Source organism: Spermophilus citellus, assembly GCF_964194105.1.
Source record: "Spermophilus citellus genome assembly, chromosome: 4".
In the NCBI taxonomy this organism is placed as follows: Eukaryota; Metazoa; Chordata; class Mammalia; order Rodentia; family Sciuridae; genus Spermophilus; species Spermophilus citellus.
This window is the reverse complement of record NC_138185.1, coordinates 126,342,392-126,369,850: the sequence shown is the minus strand read 5'-3', so window position 1 is coordinate 126,369,850 and position 27,459 is coordinate 126,342,392. Positions and strand designations below refer to the sequence as shown.

The 27,459-nt window shown below is 34.8% G+C and overlaps 1 protein-coding gene across 2 annotated transcripts in view; it reads right to left on the bottom strand.

The window, feature by feature from the left end:
- Positions 1-27,459, bottom strand: part of WDR72 (WD repeat domain 72) — a gene marked incomplete at both ends in the record, with an annotated part of 194,977 nt that overhangs the window by 78,489 nt on the left and 89,029 nt on the right. For both annotated transcript variants that reach the window (XM_081292970.1, XM_081292969.1), the window contains 3 exons: positions 2,873-2,952; positions 6,750-6,841; positions 9,460-10,277. In XM_081292970.1, coding sequence (XP_081149096.1) covers positions 2,873-2,952; positions 6,750-6,841; positions 9,460-10,277 — 990 coding nt within the window. The remainder of the gene's footprint in view (positions 1-2,872; positions 2,953-6,749; positions 6,842-9,459; positions 10,278-27,459) is intronic.

Below are 27,459 nucleotides of genomic sequence, written 5' to 3'. Positions count from 1 at the left end.
TACTTACTGAGAGGGCTCAGGATGACAGCTTCTCAAAACAGAACACCATCTGGAACCCGTAGATCACAACGTGTCCAGAACATAATATAGCCCTTAGAGTGGACAAGTTGGCCATATGTCCATAGTCGGAAAATTATCACCTCTCTGAGCAGTGTTCACAACTGTGATATAAAATGTAATCTATTTCAATGTAGTCTATCAGATATAATATCTTATAACTTATAGGATCAAGTTATAACCTCAGTTATGATTCATATAAAAAGTCTAAAAAGTATAATTTATTGACAATTTTCAGCTATCAATTCTTGCATCCATCTAATACATAAAAATAGTAGGTAAATTTTGTTGAGTGTCAATAGTGGCAGAATTTTCTCCAACAAAATATAAATTTTTAGACAGATTTTATATAACTTTGTGATTTTTTAATGTTAGCATAAAATGGAGCACTATGTCTATAAAGCTATCTTCCAAATTCATAGAAATAAATTTCTCTGATAAGGTAGGTATGCAAAGTACTATACTTTTACAAGGAGATGTACAGAGAATCAAAGTAAAGTTTACAAATCCATGACTAGAGTCAGCCATGATTTTTTGATTGTATCTCACTAACACCTTGGAATATCAAAGTACTAAAAAAACAGCATTGAGCATCATTACATTCATAAGAATCCCTGTATGCTGCTTGCTGTTATGATGTCAAGATTGTCTGTGATAAAAGCTTTTCAACAACACTGCACTTCTTGTTGGCCTTTTATGTCTTTGCAGTATCTCCCAGAGAAGCAACACTTCTCCCTGAAGGTCCAGTTGCCAGTATTTGTGCCCATTGGTGTTTGGAATAAAAAAATCCAAAGCACTTTACTGAAGTACCAGAAATGTAAATAGCAATCCCCAAACTTTCCTGTTTCTCTTTCAGGAATTATTTTTATATTGACTCTCTGATGTATGAGAAAAGAGAGTAACCTCTGGATTGACTCATTCATCTGAAAAATTAACTCATTCTTCTCCCTTAAAGGCAAACACTCAATTTCTAAATTCATATTTTGCTGTTTAATAAAACTTATTTCATTACTCCCTGGCGGTCCCAAAATGCAAAAGAATAAAAATAAAATAAATAAATTCAGGATTCAATGATTCAATTAACTGCTTAAATAAACAGTGTTATCAAGAATCTTAGCACTGGGTGCTGAAGCATTTAAACAACTACTTGCAAACAACCATGTTGTTTCTGGTTAGCCAAGAAATTTTCCTTCCCACTTTACAAATGAAAAAGATGAAAATGAAAAAAATCAACAAACTAAATCTATCTTCCTGACTCCTGCATTAGGTAACTGATAGAGATGACAGGACTATAAGGCTTAGAGTTCCTGGGCGGGAAATGATAAATACTCTGAAAATATCTGCCCTATTGTCTAGATTTCATCTAAGGTTGCTGAACATAGAAACTTAAAGGTCCATCAGGCCAAACACACCAAACTATACCAAAGTGTAGTGAAATCTGAATGAACAGCTAGCTATAGAATTTCCCCCATTGAAAGATTCTTTGACTACTGGGGCAGGGGGAAAATCTCCCTTTTAATAAACAGACTCTTTGGAGTGACTGTTAAAATGTTGATAAATGTGAACATGTACTAGTGTTATTTTTGATCATTACAGAAAATATTTGCATAGCTATTCATGCATCCATTGAATATTTATTGACTGGCTACTGTCATTACTGTTTTCTGGCCATTGGTGAGAGGGGATGAATGAGATAAACAAGGTCCCTGCTTTTAAAAAGTTGATAAAACAGTGAGGAGATAGGAAATAAGCAAACAAAAAAAATCAAATGATATCATTTCCCTTAAAAGCAACCACAATGAAAAGCATAAGTTTGGGTAACATGATGGCTACTGGAGGTGTGAAATGAGGGGAGACCTGGTAGCAACATCAGTTGGAGTAGTCAGGGACAAACTTGTTTAACAAGGCAGATTTTGAGTGAAGATCAAGGGTTGAAAGATGGAGAAATATGAATTCCATCACAAGATTGCATTAAGATACTGAGGAGATAATTTTGTTTTTTTAGAAATGAAGGCCAATGTGTCTATATAAGGATAAAAATAGGGGCATAAAAATGATGAGGGATGATATTAGGATGATGGTAAATCATGTGGAAATGTGATTTTTCATTGTCATTAGAGCTGTGCATATTTGGTGTTATAGTAGTATCAAACCCCTAAAGTTTGCTTTGACTAAACTTTGTTTCCCTATAACCAAGAATAGCCATTTGTAATCAGAATTACTGCTTCCCCCCTCTTGCAAACTTGACATTTGCCAAGTTCTTGAAGAGAAATTAAGTTCCAACAAAAATTCATCTAATCAATGCACAGATATTTATTGTACAATGTGCAAAGCTAAAAGTAAGTTTGCTTTTAGGACCCAAAGAAGCATTAAAAGAGGGAGAAGGGTTTAAATTGGACATTGAATAAAAATAGCTCTCTGTCAGTTCACAGATTAGGTACTCAAAGGACAGAAAAATGGTTTCTAAATTCATATGAACAAATTTTCAAGAAAAGCACCATAATGTCATGGCACATTTTGAAATCAAGCAACAGACAACTCTGCCTCAAACTACAACCCCGTGAAGCAAGTAGTTACATATAGCATAAAGCCCCACACCCCAGTTTATTCATGTCTTTTCCTTGGTGTACCCTTGCATATTTGATTTTGATTTTTCTTTTTTCTCATCTCTGTTTCTACATTAGGCATGTTAAAATGCAAGTCCAGAGAAATACATGAGTAACTACCTACTTTACTCTCAGGTAAAGGAAGTACCAATTACTTGCAGCAGAAATAAACTCTTCCAATAATTTCAAAAACATGGATTAAATCATACCTGCACAGACTGGTCTCGCCAACATGAGATTAGCTTCAAAAGCGGAAGGTCAGCGTCAGGTGTATGAGATTCATTCTTACCTAGAAATATGTAGAACACATTAATACCCTGAGAGTGTTAAAAATGATGTAACACACCGACCTTATCCCTGGCTGCACAATGGAACAACCTGGGTAACTTGTTTGTGCAAACACCAATGCACAGATTCAATCTTGCAGAAATTCTGATTTAGAAGGTCCAGGGGTGGAGGTGTGGCAGGCAGTAATACTTTGTAACAATATCTCAGATGATTTTCACGTATAGCCAGAGTTAAGAAATAAATATACGTTCATGTATACACACACATGTATATTTATATATATACCTATAAGAATTTTACATATGTATGTATATATAAGAATTTTAAATACATATAAGTAAGTGTATACACACATGCATATATGTACGTACTTTTAGACATATTTCTACCAATAATACTAACACAAATTCAGATCAAATCATATTCATTTTTGTAACTTAAATTCATCTTTGCACCTCTTTGCCAATCTAAGATCACCAAATTTTGCAATTCCTTCCTCATACAAATAGTTTCTGAAATTCAATCCTGCTATGAATCAGTATCTATAATATGTAAAATCAAATAAAAGACTTCCTTTGATTTGTCCTTACCCAGCAATTCCACTCTGATCAATAGGTAAAGCACTAATGCTTCAATTTGACTCATTTTGTTATGTATTGTTTCTTTTAAGTTTGCCCTTTTAAATGTCCTTTCTATCTCTGCCTTAATGTTCCATGTGAAATTTTAAGAGTGAAGTAGGGCTTGGTCTATTTAAATTGATCCACAGAGTGCCCAGAAGTTCCCTACACAAAAAAGCACTTAATAAGTACCTTTTCATTAATTGAAAATGTACATATAATCACCCAAAGGAAAAAAATCAATGAATTAAGGCTTTCTGATAGCTAAAGTATATTATGTCAGTGTCAAATCCTAGGAATAAGATGGGGGAAAAAGATGATGGCTTTCCCCAGTGGGCAAATTGCTACTCTGTTTATTTAAATTAATGTTCTCATACAGTTTGACATTCTGATATCAAATATTTAAATTAACATTGTTCCAATATACCTTTGATTGAATCATCATCCTATATAGTAATATGAATGATATTTTATATATTTTAATATATATTTTATCATATTAGTAGTCGAAGAAAATGTGATAGAAAGTATTGGATATAATACTTGGAACATAAAAATTAGAATAAAAAAGAAACACATATGAAATTTTGACTATTATTTTTTTTCTGTAGGAGCATATGATATGAATTTGAAATAGCCAAACAACATATATTATAGAGATTTATGATTTTGAAGTCATATTTTCCATTTATTCCAGAGCACAGAAGGGAATAGAAAAAATCTTCTTTTGATCTCTTTCCTTTCTCCCTCTCTCATTTTGTTGACCTTGTGACTCAACCATCAAAGCTAAGTATTGGTCTCAACTGTAACTACTTACTGGCATCATGGGGTACTTCACAGTGCACTTTAATGTGATGTTAAAATTTTAATATGAGATAGAAATGAGAGCCAACTTTTCTTGGCAACGTCAGTGAGTTAAAGAATTAATTGCAACTTCAGAGGGAAAGATGAAAAGAAAACATCCCAGGCTTACCAATATAACCCAGTCACTGTTTCTGCTGACAGAAATGAGTATTGGTTCTTGTCAACCCTTTAGAATGAGTGCCTCAGAGTATTAATTTATTCTTCAGAATCTGGCTTTATAAAATTAACAACATGGAGTAAATCCTTTTACTTTCCATCTATTATTAAACAGAAGACAATCTTGTGTTTTCAGTATTTAACTGAATTTTAAATGGTATAAATGCCACCCTAAATATTAGAGATATTATTCAGTAATAATACTGGTTGCTTAAGCTGCTTTGGGTGGGAAGTCAGAGGAGAAGAGGGAATGCCTTGGCTCTAGTTAGCAATTCCCTGTCTTTGCAGAAACATGTATGTTAAACCTTAAATTCTAATACCATTCCCCATGTTATAAAAAATGAACATCAAATAACTAACTCTAACAAGAGCAACTATCTAAGAAGACAGCCAGCAGCCCAGATGAGGGCCACATAGAGGGAACACTATTTACAATCATAAATGTCAGACATGACCTGTCAGAATGGAAAGAAAAAGAAAGGTTAGGAATCAGATTTGGATTGGAATTTTGATTATGAATGAATCATCTAACTTCTATGTGCCCCAATTTTTCTGAAGGTAAAAAATAGAGTTCTTTTTACTTTGTAAAGTTCTTCATATATTAAATGAGATAATATATCTAAATCCATCAGTATAATTCTTAGAATACACTAAGCCACTCATACTTGAAAAAACCTTGAGAAGTTTTTCTAACAGTTTTGTGAGGGCCTCTGTGCACCAATGTTCAAGTAAATCCATTAAACAGGTCAGGCACTACACAACTTTAGAAAGAACATGCAGATCAAGTCTGAAAACTTATCATCACTTTCAAAATGTAGTAAATAAAGTTTTTAAAGGAGTAAGTAGTAAGCGAAAGAGGTGAATCTTGAACCTCAGTCATTTATTTCATTTATTTCCCAAGCCATTGTTTTATTTACTACTTATCCCTTAATTTTATTTAGTCACTAGTTTTATTCATCCACTAATTCAAAAAGTGCTTGTTTAAATTCTTCTCCTCATTGTTTGAGGAACTGGGGACATAGCAGTGAATAAAACTATCCTAAAAGTGTAACCCCTATCAAACTTACATTTCAACAACAGGCAGCAGATGACAAATAGAAAAAGTGACAGTGAAAAGGTTTTAAATAGTAAAAGAAGAAAAGAGGTAGGGAGGGCTAAGGAAGCACTGAGTTGGCACCTTTGTTGACTAAGTGGCATCTGAGTAGACTTAAAGGTCAAGGTGAGTGGAGGGAGGGTAGGTTGATCCATACAGACATCTGGATAAAGAACATTCTGTGCAAAGGTACAGCCAACACAAAAGGTCTGCTTGTTGTATTTGGTTAGGAATAAAAAGGTGAGAGTAGGTGTAACTGAGTTTAACTAGGTGGTGAGTATGTGATGGTGTGGATACAGTGGCCAGGTCAAATGGGGCCTTATGGTCTTGTGAGCTCTGGGAAGGACTATGACTTTTATTCTGCGTGAAAAAAAAGTCACTGGAAGGCTGTAAGTAGAGAAAGGAGATTCTGAGTTAGATCGAAATGGCTGCTTAATTGGGAATGGAGGGTATGAGCCAAGAATAGGATCAGAGAGGTGATGGGGAATCTGCTAAGGTCATCCAGGCAAGAAGGATGAAGGCTCATACCAGTGGAGTGAGTGGTCATGGAGGTGGTGAGAAGCAGCAGGATTCAGGGATGTATTCGGAAGGTGGAACCAACATGATGACTAAAATTGTGGATGTGGGATATGAGAGACAGGGAAAGTAAAAATGATATCAAAGTTCTTGGCCTGAACAACTGGATTGACAACTACCATTTATTGAGATAAAGGAGCATCATTTGGCACCAAAAGAAAATCTAAACACTTAGATTGTTACTCAGAAGCATATAAGAGTTTGACACAGAAGAAGATGACCTTCTAAAATAGCAATAAAATTCTCTAATAATCATTCAGTAGTAAAGATATCGATGCAAAATAAACCTTCCAATAAATCACATGTGACCTTAATTTAATATCCAAATATTTTCTTTGCTGAAAGTTTCAAACTTTTAGGTATTTCAAAGATCATTTGTGAAATCTATATTTTATGCAATGTTACTTATTTTACCAATGCCATTTAGTTACAAAATATTATTTCATAGGAAAAAAATAAATCTGATCATATCCATGCCTATAACTTCCTTACCATTTCTTAAGTAACCATAGAAGCTTGAAATATGCAAAATATCATTCCCAGGACTTTTCACCTTATTATGCATAGATTCTGTTTTGAAGAATCTGTTGGGAAAAAAATGTATATACAGAATATTATTGAAAGGCTATGAAAAATAATTTGAGAAAATAAATTGAAGATGTGAGTACATGAACACATTAGCAAATTTGGGAACTGAACACAGATTATTTTTAGGAATATCTTCCATATTAATCTCTTTTGTGAGTCTCATTTCTGACTAAAATATTAATCCCAATTGAATTGCAAATCTTAGTTAACCAGGATTATTTGTGACCTACTTTTATAAGATGAACCTTGCTACTTAAGGAAATGACTTCTGGCTATTGCAACAAACATTTGAATCCTATATGTTGACATCTGTCAAAAAATCCTCCCCAGTTACCTAGGTCTGAGTTTAAATTATGGGGATCTTTAGATACTATAAGGGATGTTCTCATAATAAGCTATTTCCTTAAATTTATTTAAATCATGTACCCTTTGTTAAGTGTACAATGATTTCTCAATTTCACAACCACAATAAAATGTTAGAGAAGTGGCAAAATTTGTTGAAAGGATTTGTTGAAGGATTTGATATAACAAATTCAATATATATTTTTGTAATTTCTAAAAAAAATTGTCCAGGCTCCAACACTCCAATAGCTGATCAAATTTGGGGTGACTGACTTAGAGAAACAGTTCATAATTAATTCTGATACTCCATTCTATAAGGTTTATTTTTGGTGGAATTTTTTTTTTCAGGGGTGGGTGATGGAATGGAGGGCCTCATGCATGCTAGGTAAATTCTCTATCAGAGAGCTATATCCAGAGGTCTAGGAGAAGGCTTTAAGGAATCAACTAGTATCTGGCAACAATTTAAAGGCCATTTAATGAAAGGCATGTTGAAAGCCCATAAATTCTCCTGCAGGACATGAATACATCCTCTCCATCCTATACTCTATTTCATGAACAAACTCAGAGTGAAGATAGTAACCAACTCTTTCATGTGCTCTGTGAAATTATAATAAGCAGACAAAATTGTTTGCAGCTCAAGTTTTTAAGAATTTTAAGAAATCTTAGGAATAATCTTTCTACCCAATTCATTTTGCAAATGAGGGGAAAAAAGCCCCAAAAGTCTAAGTGACCAGCCCAAAGTTACACAGCTGGTATGACAAGAAAATCAGCATTCAGTTCTAGGTTTTCAGATTCCAGGGCCATTGCATTTTTTTTCCCACCATAGTTTGGTGTTATATAATCTTAATAACAGAAAAGTTAAGAAAAAAAAAAAGACTATTCAAAATAATAATTTAAAAAAGATTTAGGCATTTAAAATGAATACAGTAAATAGAGAAAAACTACATATATGAATCACAATTTTACCAATCTTTTGTTTTCTATTATTAGAACCAACAAACTGAAAATTAAAAGTCTTGTAACATGGAAACATTACAATGGAAAAAAGCATAATGGTGAATCTGATAGAATTCATTTAAACTTTCACCAGTCTATGGGTTCACTGAGGGCAAGGCCTCTATTACACTGTGCCTTGCAGATACATGTTGAACTGATCTCTTGTCAAAGAATAGAAACATCTTGGAAAATTTACCATGTCACCGGCAATGCAAATAGCATCTCCTCTAGAAAAGCCTTCTGATGGATTCATCCCACTCTGCTCTCTCTACTCCAACCACATGACCTACTTATTCACATAACCAATGTTTTTCCTTAAGCCTTTCCTCTGTTTCAGTGTTTTCTTTGTTTCATGTATAACATGTTTATCATTTGAATGAGTCCCTACCCAAATCATAAGTTCGTTTTAAATTTTTTCTCTAGTCCAGTGCTAAGAATATAGTTTAATAAATAAGCACTTGGTGAACTAAACTCAGTTCTGTAACAACAGACTGTGAAAACTACACTGAAAAGGAAAACACAGAGATGCAGTTAGTACTGGAGAAGCTGGAAGACTGCTCTGGTGCTTAGCCTGTCCTACCTCTCAGAAGCTGAATTAACCTTGGGCTCAACACTTTCTATAAGCCTCATTATCCCTATCCCTACAATGAGCAAAACAAAACTACTAACAGCCCAGCTTTGATGTGCACAGTAAATGAAACAATGTATGTAAAGGGATTACATAATGACTAGCAAATGTTCAACACTCAAGAAACAATAGCTATGTTGTTACTAAATTGTACTTTCTATAATGAATTAGTGGAGAACCTCTTCTATTTTATCATGCTGAAACATAAATTTAATGATATGATTTGATATATAAAATTTTCAAATTTTTCTATTCCTGATAATATATATCTTCATAAGCATTTATTTACATATGGTTTGCTCATACTTAATTCATATCATGTATAATTGATTTGAACATATATATATGTACTCACCTACCTACCTACTCCTTAAACATTTAACATTATGACTTTCCTCACATATATTTTGAGTACAATGGATATTTGTTGAATGAAGTAATTTTAAAATATATACATGTATTGGCAAATTATCCTCCAATCCCAAAGGATTAATAAGATTTCCTTAATTTTGTTTTAAACCAAATAAGTTTTTGCATATCTACTACCATCATTAGGAAGAAAGAAACACTAGAGAGCTGAATATTGCAAATAATATTTTTTTCAAATATCCCAAATTAGAATAGTTAAAATATTTAGGCATGTCTTACCTGTCAAAATCACAGGCCAGTTCTGAAGGCATGTTGACTAACTTATTAACTAAAAAGAGTCTGCTCAATAAATAAACTATAGCATTTGACTCCTCGAAAGAATCACAATTATTTTCCAGTCTTCTTGGTGTTCCAACATGATTTGGAAGAGTGGCTGTGTATTTATTTGACAAGTCCAAAACTTTTCTGGAAAATAAATTTACTCTGGAGTACTCTTTCTTCATTTCAGTATTGCATAAATCCCAACCTGGCAGCATCAATGAGAAGTGGTCTTCATTTGAAGCAAGCCCTAAGGAAACAGGACCCTGAAGCTTTAAAATATTGAGATGATTAATGCAGAGATTATCTAGTTCTTTATCCACTCCCCATGGCAAAAGGCAGGACAGAAACAATTTAGCAGTGTCTATTGTGAGGTTGGCATCAACTTTTCTTGATGCTTTGGTATGCATCTTCTTGGAGCTCTTTGTTTTCTTCTGCCTTTTAATATCATCATTTTCTTCTATGAATTTGATAGCATTGTTTCCTTGGATCAGGCCATCATTGAGAGGCTTGGCTTGGGCTTCTGCTGAGAGAGAACCACTAGCAGTTTTATTTCTTTTTATTGTCAGTGTCTTCTTCTCTACTGTGCTCTTGGCTCTCCTCAAGATTTCACTACCATAGAATGAATTGGAAGAGTCAGCAGCACTCAGTGGAGTCGGCAGCAAAAGTTTAACAAGGTTTTCCAGATCAAAAAGAAGAATATGAAAGCCAACGTTACTCCATTTTGTTTTCACAGGCAAGACATTAAAAGGTGTTGGGAAAGAGTTAGCGTCAGCAACCTAAGGGGAAAAATATTCGTACATCAAATTCTTGTTTATAAGTTATTGTATTAAATGTTCCATGATGTCAAAGTGTCATAAAAAGGAAATATGAATGAAGTAAGAGTTAAAGGTAAGAACCATTAAGTATAGCTAAAGATGTCATGTCAATAGTTTTGTCTTAAGCTATAAAAATTCTTTTTTAAATTGAACATTTTATATTGTGACATTCTTCCTTTCCCCTGTTTAAAAATTATTTATTTATTTTTTAAATACATGACAATAGTGGAATGCATTACACTCATTATTACCCATTCTTCCTTTCCACTTTTAAAAAAGGCTTTTTTTTTTTTTCTCTAAGTAAATTTGAATTAGGCCTTTGGAGCAAGATGGCACTAGATGAACATCCTTTGATATATACCCACATCTTCCTATTATAGTCACGGAAACATACAAGAAAAAAATGAGTTTGCAAAATAAAAAGACCAACAGTTAGAATACCTGCAGACATTAAGCAAGTAGTTTAACATGACAGTTTCTCCAATTTTTGTTTAAAAATTTGAATAATTAGAAATGACCTTAATGTTAACCTACATCAGATTGATTTCTTTGAGCATTTCTTGCTCAAAGACAAAACCAAAAATCTTACCCTGGGGACTTGCATTTGATTTTGCCCACAAATTGGCAATGACTCCCATACTCAATATATTCCTGTTCACTTATGATGCCCCTTCCTTGGGTACCCTGTGACCTCTCACCAACCCATCACTCTCTATCCTCTTCCTTGTACTTGTTCTTCTTCGAACTACTTGTCATTATCTTATGTTATATGAAAAACTTATTAGTATATTTTATGTTTGGTCCATTAGCATTTAAACTTCACCTTTGAAGACATTGTTTGCTTCCAGTGCCTAAAAAATGATGCTGTTATAAAGACTCAATAAATATTTGTTGAATTAAAAATGGCATATTTATACAATGAGATACCATTTAAATATTTTTAAATGATAGTGTTAGCTATGTTAATTGATTAAAAAATAGGCAGAAAAATAACCCCCTTATAAACATGTGTGCACATAAATATAAAGATATTTTAAATATACATATACACACACACTAATCTACACATATGTAGACATAATATATAATACAGACACAAAGAATATGCACCAAAATGTTAACAACAGTTACTTTGAAATTGGGAATTACAATGATATTTATCTCTATTTGAACTTTGAAATTCAAGTTTTGAATTTCTGAAATTTTAAGTCATGATATTTTTAATTTATAATAATAAAAAAGAAAAATTTTAAAACAGACCATTGAAAATTATAAACAATAAAAAAGTGAAATGTAAAAAGTATCTTTTTCTATCAATACATAATACAAAGATTAATATACCAACTGAGCTATATCCCCAGTCCCCAATATAATTTTTTATAAATAGCTTTTGTAAATCAATGAGTACCATAAAAATTGAAAAATGGGTAAAGACAATCAAAAGCAATTCACAAAAAAATTAAAATATGAAAAAGTGGTTACCACAAGTAATAATCAAAGGAAGTAAAATTAAGATAGTACCATTCACTATCTGTTAATTTAGGAGAATTTCTTACATTATTTTAGTAGATATATTTATTAATACAAAATAACATATAATCAACTATTTAGTCTTTTCAGAATTATCAATGTACAATGGAAATGTTGTATATAAAGAAACATGAACAAAACTATGTAGCATGACCATTCATAATTATCCCAAATTAGAAACTAAATATCCATCAACAGTAGAACAGGTGGGAATACAATAATGCATCCATGCAATTGGAAAATATTCAATGAAAATGAAAGAACTGTTGCTACATTCAACAAAATATATATACCAACTACAGATCTCACCAACATACTGTCAACTTAAGAAATCAGACACAAAAGAATTAACTCTCTATGGTTTCATCTCTGATACTTTAAAAAATAGGAGAAAACTAAATGATAGGGTTTAGAAAATAGTTACCTTTCAAAGACAGGGAGACAATTGTTTCTGGTGTGCACACATATGCTATTTTATGATCTATGTGGTTATTTATTGCTTTTAAGTGGAAATTTAAATTATTTTTAAGATTTGTTGTTGTTTTTACAGATTTTTTTAAAAAGCCACAGTGACTATTCTTCTGATACAAATCACTTGGTGACACATCTGCAAAAGTGAGAGTGATACTGAGATACTGAGAGTGATACTGAGGATGAATACTTTCAGCTCTGTGCTATTATTTCAAATTCTTTTCACCAATTTGTGAAAAAATTTGCACCAGTGGCTGCACCAATTTGTAACCTCAGAAGCATTGTGTAAAATGAGTTTCCTTTGCTCCACATACTTATCAACATAGGCTTTCTCATTTTTGTCAATATGGGGAATATAAATTGGTATCCTTGTGATTTTAATTGCTTTTACTATTGCTATTAAGTACCATTCCAATATTTTATCAGTCTTTTATGTTTGATAAAATACCTATTTGGCTTTTATAACTTTTATTTTCATATTGATTCGAGGTAGTTTTGATATTTATCTAGGATATATTTCTTTGTTAATTAGTGTTCCAAATACCTTTTCCTTATTTGTAGCTTGTCTTGTTATTATTTGGAGGGGATGGGTACTAGATTGAATTCAGAGGCACTCGACCACTGAGCCACATCACCAGCCCTAGTTTGTATTTTATTTAGAGACAAAGTCTCACTGAGTTTCTTAGAGCCTCACTATTGCTGAGGCTGGCATTGAACTGACTATCCTCTTGCCACAGCCTCCAGAGCTGCTGGGATTACAGGCATGCACCACAGCGTCTGGCTCTTGTAACTATTTTTAATGGTGTTTTTTGATGAACACTGAGTTCTTCTTTTAATACTAGCAAATTAGGAAACACTTTCCTAAAAGATTATATTCCTGTGTTTTTCTTTAAATTAATATTTCCTGCCCAGAGGAAATAAAATAATTACCTATTTTTTTCAAAATTTATAGTTTTATACAACTTTTAAAATCTTTAATGGTTTTATTTTTCATTTTTGTGTTTGATTTGCCATAGGTAACAATTTTCATGTTTTTATGTTTTGATATCTGACTGTTTCAATGTCATTGTCAATTTGCTCTTTTCTCACTGATCTCTATTACCTGGGGCATCATTTGATTTATCTGTTACTACAGAACATGAAATTGTACACTAGTATTAGAAAAAGACCTAACATCTAGTTGGGAAAGTTCTCCTACCTTAGTCTATGGTGTTTTTTTTTATTATTATTATTCTTTCATATGAATTTGAGATCATTCATCAAATTGTAACTATTTGCTAAGTTATATCTATCTTCCAGTTATTTAGGCCATATATAATTTCTTTTGATAGTTTTTCTAATTGTGCTAAAGAATGTCTGTTATTTGATTGTCAAATATTTGAATCTGTGGTATCTATGAGTCCTTTCTTTATTTTTATTACCTCTTTTTTTCTTACTAGAAATTTGCCAATTTTGATATTCTTCTCAAAAGACCAACTTTTGACTTTGTTTAGCTCATCAATGGAAGAATGTTTCTCTTGAAAGACAGTTTTGCTGAGTACACACTTTTAGCTTGATTTCTCTTCTTTTTGGTATTTTTGAAGGTGTTATTCTGCAGTCTCTTGGCTTCCTTTGATGCAGCTGACAGGTCAGTCAGGTGCTATTCTGTCTCTCATCTTTTTTCTGCCTTTTTGTTTTTTAAGATCTTTTGTCTTTAATATTCTGCCACAAAATATAACTTCTAGGTAGGATTTTTTTCCCCAAATCCTATATTGTACCTGAGTACAGTTCCCATTTTTCATCTTTTGAGTGATGGTCAAACTTCTCTTTTAAAATATTTTGTTCCCTCATATTATCATCCCCTATGGAACACTATCTAATTGGTGTTTGTCAGAGGCTTTATATTTCCTGTGATTCTTTACATCTCTCTGTCTCATGCTGGAAAATCTCTAGAGATGTTGATTTTTAGTTTGCCAATTTTCTTTTAATCAGTCGCTAATATGCTACTCACCTTACTCACTGAGTTTCTAGAAGTTCTGTTTGGTCCTTTTAAAAAATAAATTAGTCATTTTTGTAGTCAATTATTTCTTATTCATATTTTTTAATTCTTTATTTAAAAAAATACTTGTTTTACTTTCTGCATCTGCAATTCTGAGTTCTAAATCTTTGTTTTACCCTGCTTTTCCATTCTGCTAAGGCTTTCCTGCTTTCTTGCTTACATTGGTTGGGATTGTATATGTTTGTGTTCAATGTTATCAGTGAGGATCCTGTGAGACACACTCTTTAACAGAAAATTTTAGTTTGTGCCTGTCAGATATCCAGGACCCTTTGTAAGAAAAAAATTTCCTCTTCAAAGTTTTTCATTCCAGGACTGGGACCAGCAAAGAATGATATTTCCATCCTTTCTTTCTGTAGTTCATAGCCCTTGCTTTGGTTCATTTTTTAACTGAATATGCACCTCTTACGGGACCATGGATTTATGCAGCAGTCTCCAACATTCCATCACTGTCTTGGACCTGTGTATTTTCTCTAATCACCTAAGTAGTAGTTAAAATGAAAACTAGAAACTCCCAGGGATTAACATATGCCTTTTCAGCATTCTCCTGACCTGTCTTCACCTGTATTCCCATTTTGTTTTTATCTTTAAGAATTTCCTTGAGTTTCTTTTTAACTCAGGTATGAATTAGTCCTAAAGATGATTTCAAAAGTAGTGTATCAATTATTTTTAGAGATTGGCTCGGACTGATGTTCAGGCTGTTAGCCTACTAATAGATGAAAATTGGATTTGGAAAAAACATTAAAAATTAAAATATTTATTTTTGAAAATGGAAAGAGAAAATTAGTTTTCTCATATATTTTGGTGTAAATTGGTACCTAGTTTATGGAAGGCAATTTAGCAATCTCTATCAGTAACCTTAAAATATTATATACCCTTTAATGTGGAAATTCCTTTAAAAATAATTTATCTTAACAAGTAATTATAAACATAATAAAATCATACAAATTGAAGGATCTTCCATATCAATGAGCTGAAAATAACTTAAATGTCCAACAATATAGAGTTGGCTAAATGTGTGCACAACAAAATATGATGTGGCCATTAAAAACAAGATTTTATAAAATATATAATGTCATGGGAAGAAATTTACATATACTATCGATGGAAAATATCTAGATTTTTAAAAGTATAATCCCATTTTTTATAAAATTACAGATTTCTTAATGTCTATTTTTGATTATAGGTATTTGAAAAATTTCTGTAAAACCTATATTAACTGTACCAAAAAGAAAAAAAAAAACACTTTAAAAACAGTCATCAAGAAGCCAATGGTGTGACCCCGGAGATCCAGGCGGTCTGATTCTGGCGGACTGCCCCGCGGCTACAGAAGGCGTGGCGCCACAGAGAAGGGATTAAATAGTAAGCAGGGAGATAAGGGCCTGGGACATGGTGGTATCCCAACTGCCAAGCGGGCACTGACCCCAGGGCTGAGTTCGGGATTGCAGACGGGGAAGGAAGCGATACAGTCCCTTCCCCCACAAGGGACACTCCACTAAGGCAACCAGCGGCCACCATCTTGGAGAGCTGAAGTATCCAGCGCCACTCTCCGACAGATTGCAACAACAAGACAGGTGTGTGTCACTCAGTTCAGCCCCCATACATAGGGGGATTTCGCATAAATTCTCTCCTAGACTTTCAGGGGAAGGGAGTATCACAGTGAGCCGGCACAAAGACTAAGGGAGAATTAGAGGCACCTGACCTTCAACCCCCCCTCCCATCAGCAGCTAAAACAAAACCTGTCTAGCCAGCGCCGGGGGAGGGTAAACAAACAGAAAAAATCAAAACCATAGAGAGCCGGGGATCCCAAAAGACAACGGTGTGACCCCGGAGATCCAGGCTATGTGATTCGCGCAGCCTGCCCCGCGGCTACAGAGGCGTGGCGCTGCAGACAAGGGATTAACTAGCAAGCAGGGAGATAAGTGGTTGCCACGAAGTGGAATCCCGCCAGCCTAGCCCGCACTGACCCCCGGGCTGAGTACGGGATTTCAGACGGGGAAGGAAGCGGTACAGTTCTATTCACCACAAGGGAAACAAAACAATAGAGTGCCGGGGTTCCCAATAGCCACCCTCCACACCCAACAAACGGCAGGCCCAGAGTACAGTTTGAACTGCCGAGAACCATCACTCAGGGGAAATCTGGTCTAGCAGGAGAAACCAAGACTAGCAGGAGAAACCAGGAGACTAGAGGCAAGGCCCTCACGACTGAGCAGCTGTAAACTGCAGGCCCGCCGGCAACAGCTCACCCACTGCCCGCGTAACTGGGCAGTAGGAGAATGCCCACCCGCTGGCGACTGATCACCTGCTCGCGGCCTGTGATACTGGGCGGCTGGAGACTGCCCGCCTGCCGCGACAGGGAGCTGAAACCAAACAGAGACAGTCCAGTCACACCCCCCCATTAGGGCACCCCGGCAAGGAGACTGGGGCCCGTCATAGCAGAGTAGTGTCGTCACTGGAGCTCGGACGTCGGAATTCCTTCCCAGCGGAATCCAAGTTAGCAGGCATAGTTTAACAACACAAAGGAGAGACATCAGAGTAATACAGAAACAAAACAAATCTATAGAAGAGAGCAGAAACACGACAATCAAAAAGAGCTGGAAAGTAACGTGGACAACATGAGAAAACAAGGGAAAAAAGGATTACAAACAATGCAAGACAACCCAATTCTACAGGAGGACACAGAAACATCAGAAACAGGGATAGCGAAAGAACTCAAGGCATACCTAACTCGAATGGAAAGGAATATTAGAGAAGACATGAGACAGCAAGTCCAAGAAATAAAAGTATATTTTGAAAATGAATTAAACAAACAAATTCAAATGGCAAAGAACGAGCTCTACCAGGAGATAGAGATCTTAAAAAAAATCAAACAATAATCCTAGAATTACAGGAAACTATAAACCAAATTAAAAACTCAAACGAGAATATTACAAATAGACTTGATCAAGTAGAAGTCAGAACATCAGATAATGAAGACAAGGTTTATCAACTTGAAAAGAATATAGTCAACACAGAAAAGATGCTTAAATCCCACGAGCAATCTATTCAAGAGATATGGGATGTCATAAAAAAAACAAATCTGAGAGTCATAGGGATAGAAGAAGGCACAGAGTTTCAAACCAAAGGAATGGACAGCATATTAAATGAAATAATTCTAGAAAACTTCCCAGAGATGAAAGATGGAATGGATTGCCAAATCCTGGAAGCCTACAGGACCCCAAACATTCAAAACCATAATAGACCAACTCCAAGACATATAATTATGAAGATAGCCAACGTACAGAACAAGGAGAGAATATTAAAAGCTACGAGAGAAAAGAGGCAGATTACATTCAGGGGTAAACCAATTAGGTTAACGACTGATTTCTCATCACAAACTTTGAAAGCGAGAAGATCCTGGAATAATGTATTTCAAACGCTGAAAAATAATGGATTTCAACCAAGAATACTATATCCAGCAAAACTGAGCTTCAAATTTGACAATGAAATTAAAATCTTTCACGATAAACAAAAGCTAAAAGAATTTGCAGCAAGAAAACCAGCTCTGCAAAGCATTTTGAACAAAACACTACAAGAAGAGGAATGGAAAAATAGTGCACAAAACTAACAGCAGGAGGTATCTCAGTAAAGGGGGAGAAGAATAACCAAAAAGCAAAACTAGCCAAACTAAAATAAATAAATAAAGAAGCATGACTGGAAGTACAAATCATATCTCAATTGTAACCTTAAATGTTAATGGCCTAAACTCACCAATTAAGAGACATAGGCTAGTAACCTGGATCAAGAAAACAAATCCAACAATATGCTGCCTTCAGGAGACTCATATGATAGGAAAAGACATACACAGGCTGAAGGTGAAAGGTTGGGAAAAATCATACCACTCACATGGCCCTCGGAAGCAAGCAGGAGTGGCCATACTCATATCGAATAAAATCAACTTCAAACCTAAGTTAATCAAGAAGGATAAATAAGGTCACTATATACTGTTAAAAGGAACCATCCACCAACAAGACATAACAATCATCAATTTGTATGCACCAAACAATGGAGCTGCAACGTTCATAAAACAAACTCTCCTCAAGTTCAGTTCAAGAGTCAAATAGACCACAACACAATAATTATGGGTGACTTCAACACACCGCTCTCGCCATTAGACAGATCCTCTAGACAAAAGCTGAATAAAGAAACTATAGAACTCAACAGCACAATCAATAACCTAGATTTAACCGACATATATAGAATATATCAACCATCATCAAGTGGGTATACGTTCTTCTCAGCAGCACATGGATCCTACTCAAAGATAGACCATGTATTATGCCATAAGGCAACTCTTAGTAAATATAAAGGTGTGGAGATAATACCATGCACCATATCTGATCATAATGGAATGAAATTGGAAATCAATGATAAAAGAAGGAAGGAAAAATCCTACATAACATGGAAAATGAACAATAAGTTATTGAATGATCAATGGGTTATAGAAGACATAAAGGAGGAGATGAAAAAATTCTTAGAATCAAATGATAACACAGACACAACATACCGGAATCTATGGGACACAATGAAAGCAGTTTTAAGAGGGAAATTCATTTCTTGGAGTTCTTACCTCAAAAAAAGAAAAAACCAACAAATAAATGAACTCACGCAACACCTCAAAAACCTAGAAAAGGAAGAGCAAAACAACAGCAAATGTAGTAGAAGACAAGAAATAATTAAAATTAGAGCAGAAATCAACAAAATTGAAACAAAAGAAACCATTGAAAAAATTGATAAAACTAAAAGTTGGTTCTTTGAAAAAATAAATAAGATAGACAAGCCTTTAGCCATGCTAACAAAAAGAAGAAGAGAGAGAACTCAAATTACTAACATACGGGATGAAAAAGGCAATATCACAACAGACACTACAGAAATACAGAAGATAATTAGAAAGTATTTTGAAACCCTATATTCCAATAAAATAGAAGATAATGAAGATATCGATAAATTTCTTAAGGCATATGATTTGCCCAGATTGAGACAGGAAGACACACACAATTTAAACAGACCAATAACAAAAGAAGAAATAGAAGAAGCCATCAAAAGACTACCAACCAAGAAAAGCCCTGGACCGGATGGGTATACAGCAGAGTTCTACAAAACCTTCAAAGAAGAATTAATACCAATACTTTTCAAGCTATTTGAAGAAATAGAAAAAGAAGGAGCTCTTCCAAATTCATTCTATGAGGCCAACATCACTTTGATCCCAAAACCAGACAAAGATACTTCAAAGAAAGAAAACTACAGACCAATATCTCTAATGAACTTGGATGCAAAAATTCTCAATAAAATTGTGGCGAATCGAATACAAAAACATATCAGAAAACTTGTGCACCATGATCAAGTAGGATTCATTCCTGGGATGCAAGGATGGTTCAATATATGGAAATCAATAAATGCTATTCACCACATCAATAGACCTAAAGACAAGAACCACATGATCATCTCGATGGATGCAGAAAAAGCATTTGACAAAGTACAGCACCCCTTTATGTTCAAAACATTAGAAAAACTAGGGATAACAGGAAGTTACCTCAACATTGTAAAAGCTATTTATGCTAAACCTCAGGCTAGCATCATCCTGAACGGAGAAAAACTGAAGGCATTTCCTCTAAAATCTGGAACAAGACAGGGATGCCCTCTATCACCACTTCTATTCAATTTAGTTCTCGAAGTACTAGCCAGAGCAATTAGACAGACGAAAGAAATTAAAGGCATAAAAATAGGAAAAGAAGAAATTAAACTATCACTATTTGCGGATGACATGATAATATACTTAACAGACCCAAAAGAGTCTACAAAGAAGCTGCTAGAGTTAATAAATGAATTCAGCAAAGTGGCAGGTTATAAAATCAACACGCATAAATCAAAGGCATTCCTGTATATCAGCAACAAAACCTCTGAAATGGAAATAAGGAAAACCACTCCATTCACAATATCCTCAAAGAAAATAAGATACTTGGGAATCAACCTAACAAAAGAGGTGAAAGATTTATACAATGAAAACTACAGAACCCTAAAGAGAGAGATAGAAGAAGATCTCAGAAGATGGAAAAATGTACCCTGTTCATGGATAGGCAGAACTAACATCATCAAAATGGCGATATTACCCAAAGTTCTCTACAGGTTTAATGCGATGCCAATCAAAATTCCAATGGCATATCTTGAAGAAATAGACAAAGCAATCATGAAATTCATATGGAAAAACAAAAGACCCAGAATAGCAAAAGCAATTCTAAGCAGGAAGTGTGAATCTGGAGGTATAGCGATACCGGAGGTCAAACTGTACTACAAAGCAATAGTAACAAAAACAGCATGGTACTGGTACCAAAACAGGCAGGTGGACCAATGGTACAGAATAGAAGACACAGAGACTAATCCACAAAGTTACAACTATCTTATATTTGATAAAGGGGCTAAAAGCATGCAATGGAGGAAGGATAGCATCTTCAACAAATGGTGCTGGGAAAATTGGAAATCCATATGCAACAAAATGAAATTGAATCCCTTTCTCTCGCCATCCACAAAAATTAACTCAAAATGGATCAGGGAGCTAGATATCAAATCAGAGACACTGCGTCTGATAGAAGAAAAAGTTGGATACGATTTACATATTGTGGGGTCGGGCTCCAAATTCCTTAATAGGACACCCATAGCCCAAGAGTTAACAACAAGAATAAACAAATGGGACTTACTTAAACTAAAAAGTTTTTTCTCAGCAAGAGAAACAATAAAAGAGGTAAATAGAGAGCCTACATCCTGGGAACAAATTTTTACCCCCCACACCTCCGATAGAGCCCTAATATCCAGAATGTACAAAGAACTCAAAAAATTAAACAATAAGATAACAAATAACCCAATTAACAAATGGGCCAAGGACCTGAACAGACACTTCTCAGAGGAGGACATACAATCAATCAACAAGTACATGAAAAAATGCTCACCATCTCTAGCAATCAGAGAAATGCAAATCAAAACCACCCTAAGATACCATCTCACTCCAGTAAGATTGGCAGCCATTATGAAGTCAAACAACAATAAGTGTTGGCGGGGATGTGGGGAAAAGGGCACACTTGTACACTGCTGGTGGGGCTGCAAAATGGTGAGGCCAATTTGGAAAGCAGTATGGAGATTCCTGGGAAAGCTGGGAATGGATCCACCATTTGACCCAGCTATCGCCCTTCTCGGACTATTCCCTGAGGACCTTAAAAGAGCGCTCTATAGGGATACGGCTGCATCAATGATTATAGCGGCACAATTCACAATAGCTAGACTGTGGAACCAACCTAGATGCCCCTCAATAGATGAATGGATAAAAAAATGTGGCATATATACACAATGGAGTATTATGCAGCACTAAGAAATGACAAAATCATAGAATTTGCAGGGAAATGGATGGCATTAGAACAGATTATGCTAAGTGAAGCTAGCCAAGCCCTAAAAAACAAATGCCAAATGTCTGCTTTGATATAATGAGAACAACTAAGAACAGAACAGGAAGGAAGAGCATGAGGAAAAGACTACAGTAAACAAAGACGAATGGGGGGAGAGAAACGGGGAGAGAAGGGAAAGCACATGGAAATGGTAGGAGACCTTCAATGATACATAAAATTATAAGAGGTTATGAGGGGCAAGGGGGAAGGAAAAAGAGGGAGAGAATTGAACAACAGCAGGGGAGGTAGAGAGGGAAGATGGGAGGGGAGGGGAGGGGAGGGGGGATAGTAGGGGATAGGAAAGGTAGCAGAATACAACAGTCACTAATATGGCATTATGTAAAAATGTGAATATGTAACAGATGTGATTCTGCAATCTGTATTTGGGGTGAAAATGGGAGTTCAAAACACAATTTGAGTCAAATGTATGAAAGATGATATATCATGAACTATGTAATGCTTTAAATAATCAATAAAAAAAATAAAATAAAAAAGAATAAAATAAATAAAAACAGTCATCAAAATTGCTAAGAAAATGTCAGTAACAGACAAGATTTTCTAATTTTTTTTTCATGTGCTGTAGTTTGGATCTTAAATGTCCTTCAAAGTCTATGTGCTAAAGAGTTGACTGCCAGCCTGCAGTGCTACTGGGAGGACATGGAACCTTTCAGAAGGAGGGCCTAGTGGAAGGAAGTTAGGTCACTGGAGTGTGCTCTTGAAGGGGAGATGGTGTGACCCAGGACCCTTCTGTCCACTCTTTCTCTTTGCTTCTATGTGGTAAGAAACTTTGCTCCACCATGTGCTCACTGCCAACATGTTTTGCCTTGCCACAAGGCCAAAAATAACAGAGCCAAGCAGCCATGGACTGAAATCTCTGAAACCATGAGCCAAAATGAATCTCAGGTCTTTTGTTAGAACAAAGGAAAGCTTATTATCACAACATGTACCTTAAAAGCATAACAATAAGGTTTATAGGACAAATAATCAAAGACTAATATTTTAAGTATAAAATGAATTAACAAAAATTAATTAGTAAATTATTTGTATCTCAAGAGACAAAATGTTTTTTAAAAAAGGAGACAAAAATATCCTAGAGGTAGATAGTTTTTAAGCCATTTGTCTCAATTAAAAGGAGAAAAGTTTATATTTTATACTGTCCTAGTTTTGATCTCAACTAAAATTTTAGCATACTTAATAAACAGGAAGTAGAATATCAAATGCTATTGAGTGCTCATTTCAATCAGGACGCTAAAGGACTGTTGATGATTATAATCTTTCTCAAAAATATGTGGCAAGATGTATCATTTTGGCAATATGTAATATGTAATATTATGTGATATTTAGCATTATCTTCTTTAATTCAGATGCTACCTCCTGCATCATGTCCTTGGAGGTCACCATTCTCAGTTTCATCCTTTGGAACCAGCACAGGATTGCATATACTCAGCCTTCATTTAAGGGGTTCCTGCTGAGTATCCATGATACAGGATGTGTTATGAGTAACATACACACAACAGGGAGCAAAGCTCAGCTCTACTGGTGTAGCTCATACTGCACACTCAACAAAGGAAGAAAAGAATAAACATACAGCTTGATGAGAACAGGGTAAAAGCAAATATTGGCAACTATGCGGATGGGGAGCAGACACCCTGCATTTGACCTGGAGGATGGATAGAAGAAGTCTGAGCAGAAGTATTACCAAAACTGAGATTTGTAAAACTAAGAGAAATGAGCTTAAAAAAAAAAAAAGAAAAAGAAAAAGAAAAAAAAAAGAAAGTGAGAGACAAGAGTGTTTCAGGCAAGGGGATGAGACAATCCCTGGGGTGATGGCTGGAGGAAGGAAGGGTAGATAAGTACAGAGCATGAACAGTGTCCTGCAGTCTAACTAGAGCGGAGAATATTGGAATGTTAGAGAATGAGCTAACCATAAGAGATGAGGAGCCAGGTTACATAAAGCCTCATAAACCCTAATGAGTTTCAAATTTATTCTAAGAGCAATTATGATATGTGGAGGGGAATTTCAACAAGGAATTTACCTATTCACAAACTACTTGCAGTGGTTTCGTCTGTGTTATTGGTTAGTCAAGTGGGCAAAAGGCAGAGTCTGCCCTCTTCTGTAATTGTACTCCCCCAAACTAGAATATTTTCTGGCCATAGCATCTGGATCTCTCCAATTATTGGGACAATCAAAACCATAACAGTGAATTTTAAAATATGATATACTTCCTATTCTCCATATAGCCACAAAAGTTTGCTGTATTGCTATAAAAAAATCCAAATTTCTTTCTCAAAATATGGTCCCCTTACCACAGGAGAAAGTGAACATTTTATATTGTTTCAAAATTCAAAATGTTATTCCAAATTTATTCAACACACAACAAAGTTGGTTTTCATTTGGAAATAAGTACATTAGATTGTTAAGTATAAATATTGCTCTGTTTTAATATAATTCTAGCTTGTCATCACTTTTTGAAATTTTAGAAAGTATATATTTAAAGTCTTGTTATCAAAAGACCTTGAAACCATAAATACCAATATTTTGGACATAAGTCATATAGAAAAGTGATAATAAATGCCTATAATAGTGATTCCAGTTTTTACATATAGGTTTAGCAGACATAATTTTCAGCAATGTTTAGCAAAGTCTGTAAAAACGCTTTACCTTATTTATGTATTACCTATATACATTGCATTTCTCAAACCAAAATTCTTTTAAAAGTAGCATGCTAAGCTGACTATGGTGGCACACACCTGTAATATCAGCTACTTAGCTGTTCCTGAGACAATCCCAAGTTTGAGGCCAGCTTCACTAACTTGGTATAGTCATAAGCAAATAGCAAGACCCTGTCCCAAAATAAAAGATAAAAAGGACTAGAGATATAGCTCGGTGGTAGAGTGCCTCTCGGTTCAATACCTAGTACTGCAATAAATAAATAAATAAATAAATAAATAAATATAAATAATGTAGCATGCTAAATCATTACTGAGTAATGTTGTGATAAAATATAAACATTAATTTCAGAATGATAAAGCATATCTCAAACATTCTAACAAAAGTGTTTTAGAAACATTCACCAATATTGTTAATATTTTTTTAAAAAAACTTGCTAATATTTAAAAAGTTTAAAACAAGTAATAAAATGCAAAAAGGATTTTATTCAGTCATTCTATAGACCAGTGCAGAAATGTGAGGACTAAATATAAATTTTAAGCTACTGGTTCACATGTTGCTTGCAGCATGCTATGTGATTGCCTGACAGATCTTATTTCCCACCAAGTGAATTTGCACAGAGAAGGTGCTGCACTTCCCCCAACAAACATCACCTTTAGTGCCACTCTCTGAAGGTGCAGGTTAAGCAAGAGAGGAGAAATTGTCCACAATCAAGACAGCAAGAGGGCAGCTTGCTAAAGGGCAATTCATTCCAAACTCTGAACTTTGGAGGGGCTCCCAGTGAAATAATGCTGGTACATCTACATGTGAATACATGAACAGCAGGTGGGGAGTAGGAAGAGGCACACATGTATTCTTTGTCTGAAGGACACAGACTTTGGGAAAAGCTACTGAGTCAGAAAGTCTGCAAGCAGGATTCCAGATGGCCATCAGGCAGAATTCATTCCTCCACTACCTACAAATACCCTGAATGAATCATAAGTAAAACTGAAGACAACAAATGCAGAACAACCCAATACATATATAAAAAGGAAAAATAAAAAGACTAAAAGTTTGGAGGAAAAATATAATAGGTGTGAAGATACAAATCTAACACACACACACACACACACACACACACTAAAATATGCATCACTTCATGGATTTATTTTCTTTTTCCTTTATTCCACTATGTCCTATTTGTGCCTCCTCTTACCTGACTCAGAAAGACAGGAGAAAGTGGTTAAACAAGACTGGTTTGGAGATGAAAATGCTCTTTACTCCCTGCCTTTGAAGATAGAAATACACTTTATAACAACATGTTCTGATGAAACTTCTCTCTCAAAACATATTGGATCCCCCACTGAGCTTTTTATAAAAGGATATGACCTGCCCAACCTACCACAATCAGAAAATACTTTGGGTAAAACCAATGGTGAAAATTACCAGTATCTCACTGTTGTGACTTTTTGCAGTGAGACGTAATACAAATATTTAAATACTAAGTGAGAAAACATATAGGTGTTAGCTGCTAAAACATTTTCAATTTTTAGTTACTTTAGTAAATAAAGAATTTAGAAATTGTCTCATATGACTCCTCCTTAAATAAAGTGGAAGTGAGAGGCAGAAGTGAAATGATTTGTTCAATGTGACCCATTTGGAAAATAGCTAAGCCAGGATTTTCAAGTTTGTGTTTTTTTCAATTATCCTACAGAGGACACTGGTCACTGTATATAATAATGTTGTTGTTTCTTTGTTGTTTCTGGACATACAAGCGTCTTATGAGCTAAGCACTCATTTAATGAGATTCCATATTCATTTAGCTGTGTAAAGAAGAAAAAGTTATCATTACCTGAATATTTTATTCACCAATGAATAATATATTCACCAATGAAGCAACTGCATATAAATTGAGTGTACAAACTCCTTTTAAACTATAAAGGCCATGCCTCTTCTTTAGTTGAGATCTGACTGGTTATCAGATGATGTATGTAATTCAGTCACAAAGTAGGCACCAAATCCTACTACACATGCAGGGTCTCACTAAACCCATAGCAGTGATGAAAAAATTACTGAAGACATACATACCCAATACCACAGACAAATAAGGGTGCAGCAGAGGTGACCAGGTAACTTGAGAACATCAACCCTGAAGTGTCAAATGAAAAGCATTTTAATATAAATGTGAGAAAAATTAAAATATTGCTTTTGCTAAAAGCACTGATCTTTTCTTGGGCCTGCAAATAAACACCTGTACATACCTGATGAAGGCCTTAACAGGATAAAAGTTGGAATCTCTGCCTGCATTTTTCTCTGAGTCTTTCCTCTGCTCTGATCATTCTCTCCTGTAGTCACCCTGGATTCCAGGAACAAAGGCCCAATGGATAAACATCTGGTGATAAGAGCCCGAAACTACCCCCAGGCCACAGCAACTTTCTTATCTAACACAAGACTCCATCTAACCAATCCTGAGATAATTATCAACCAGACAACAGTGTCCTCAAGACTGGGGACTATGTATATTTCCTGTACCCTGCTTTTGTTCCCCTGAAGCTCATTTCAGTACCCCCAGATAGAGCTGAGGATTCTTGATATCACTATATTAAATAAATGATTACCTTTTCCATTTGGTTCCTGGGTTGAATGGCCAGTCTGGCCTCTGGCCCAGGACTCTGGTTAGATAAAGAGTGTGAAATCTCTGGAAAACTTGATTAACTTTCAAATTCTTTTCTAAAATAACTATTATTCTTTTTAAGGCTTAATTAGAAAAATACAAAATTAAAAAGTTAATTTATTCTGCAGTCAATTAAAAACTGTAATTATTAATTATCCTATTAAATATATTATTTTAAAAATTATGATTTCATTTTTAAAAATAAAATTATTTTTTAATCCTCTTGACAGGTCTTCACTCTGCTAACTCACAGATTAACCTGTACTCTCCATTCCTCTGACCACTGAGAAAAACAACTTGCTACTGTCTGC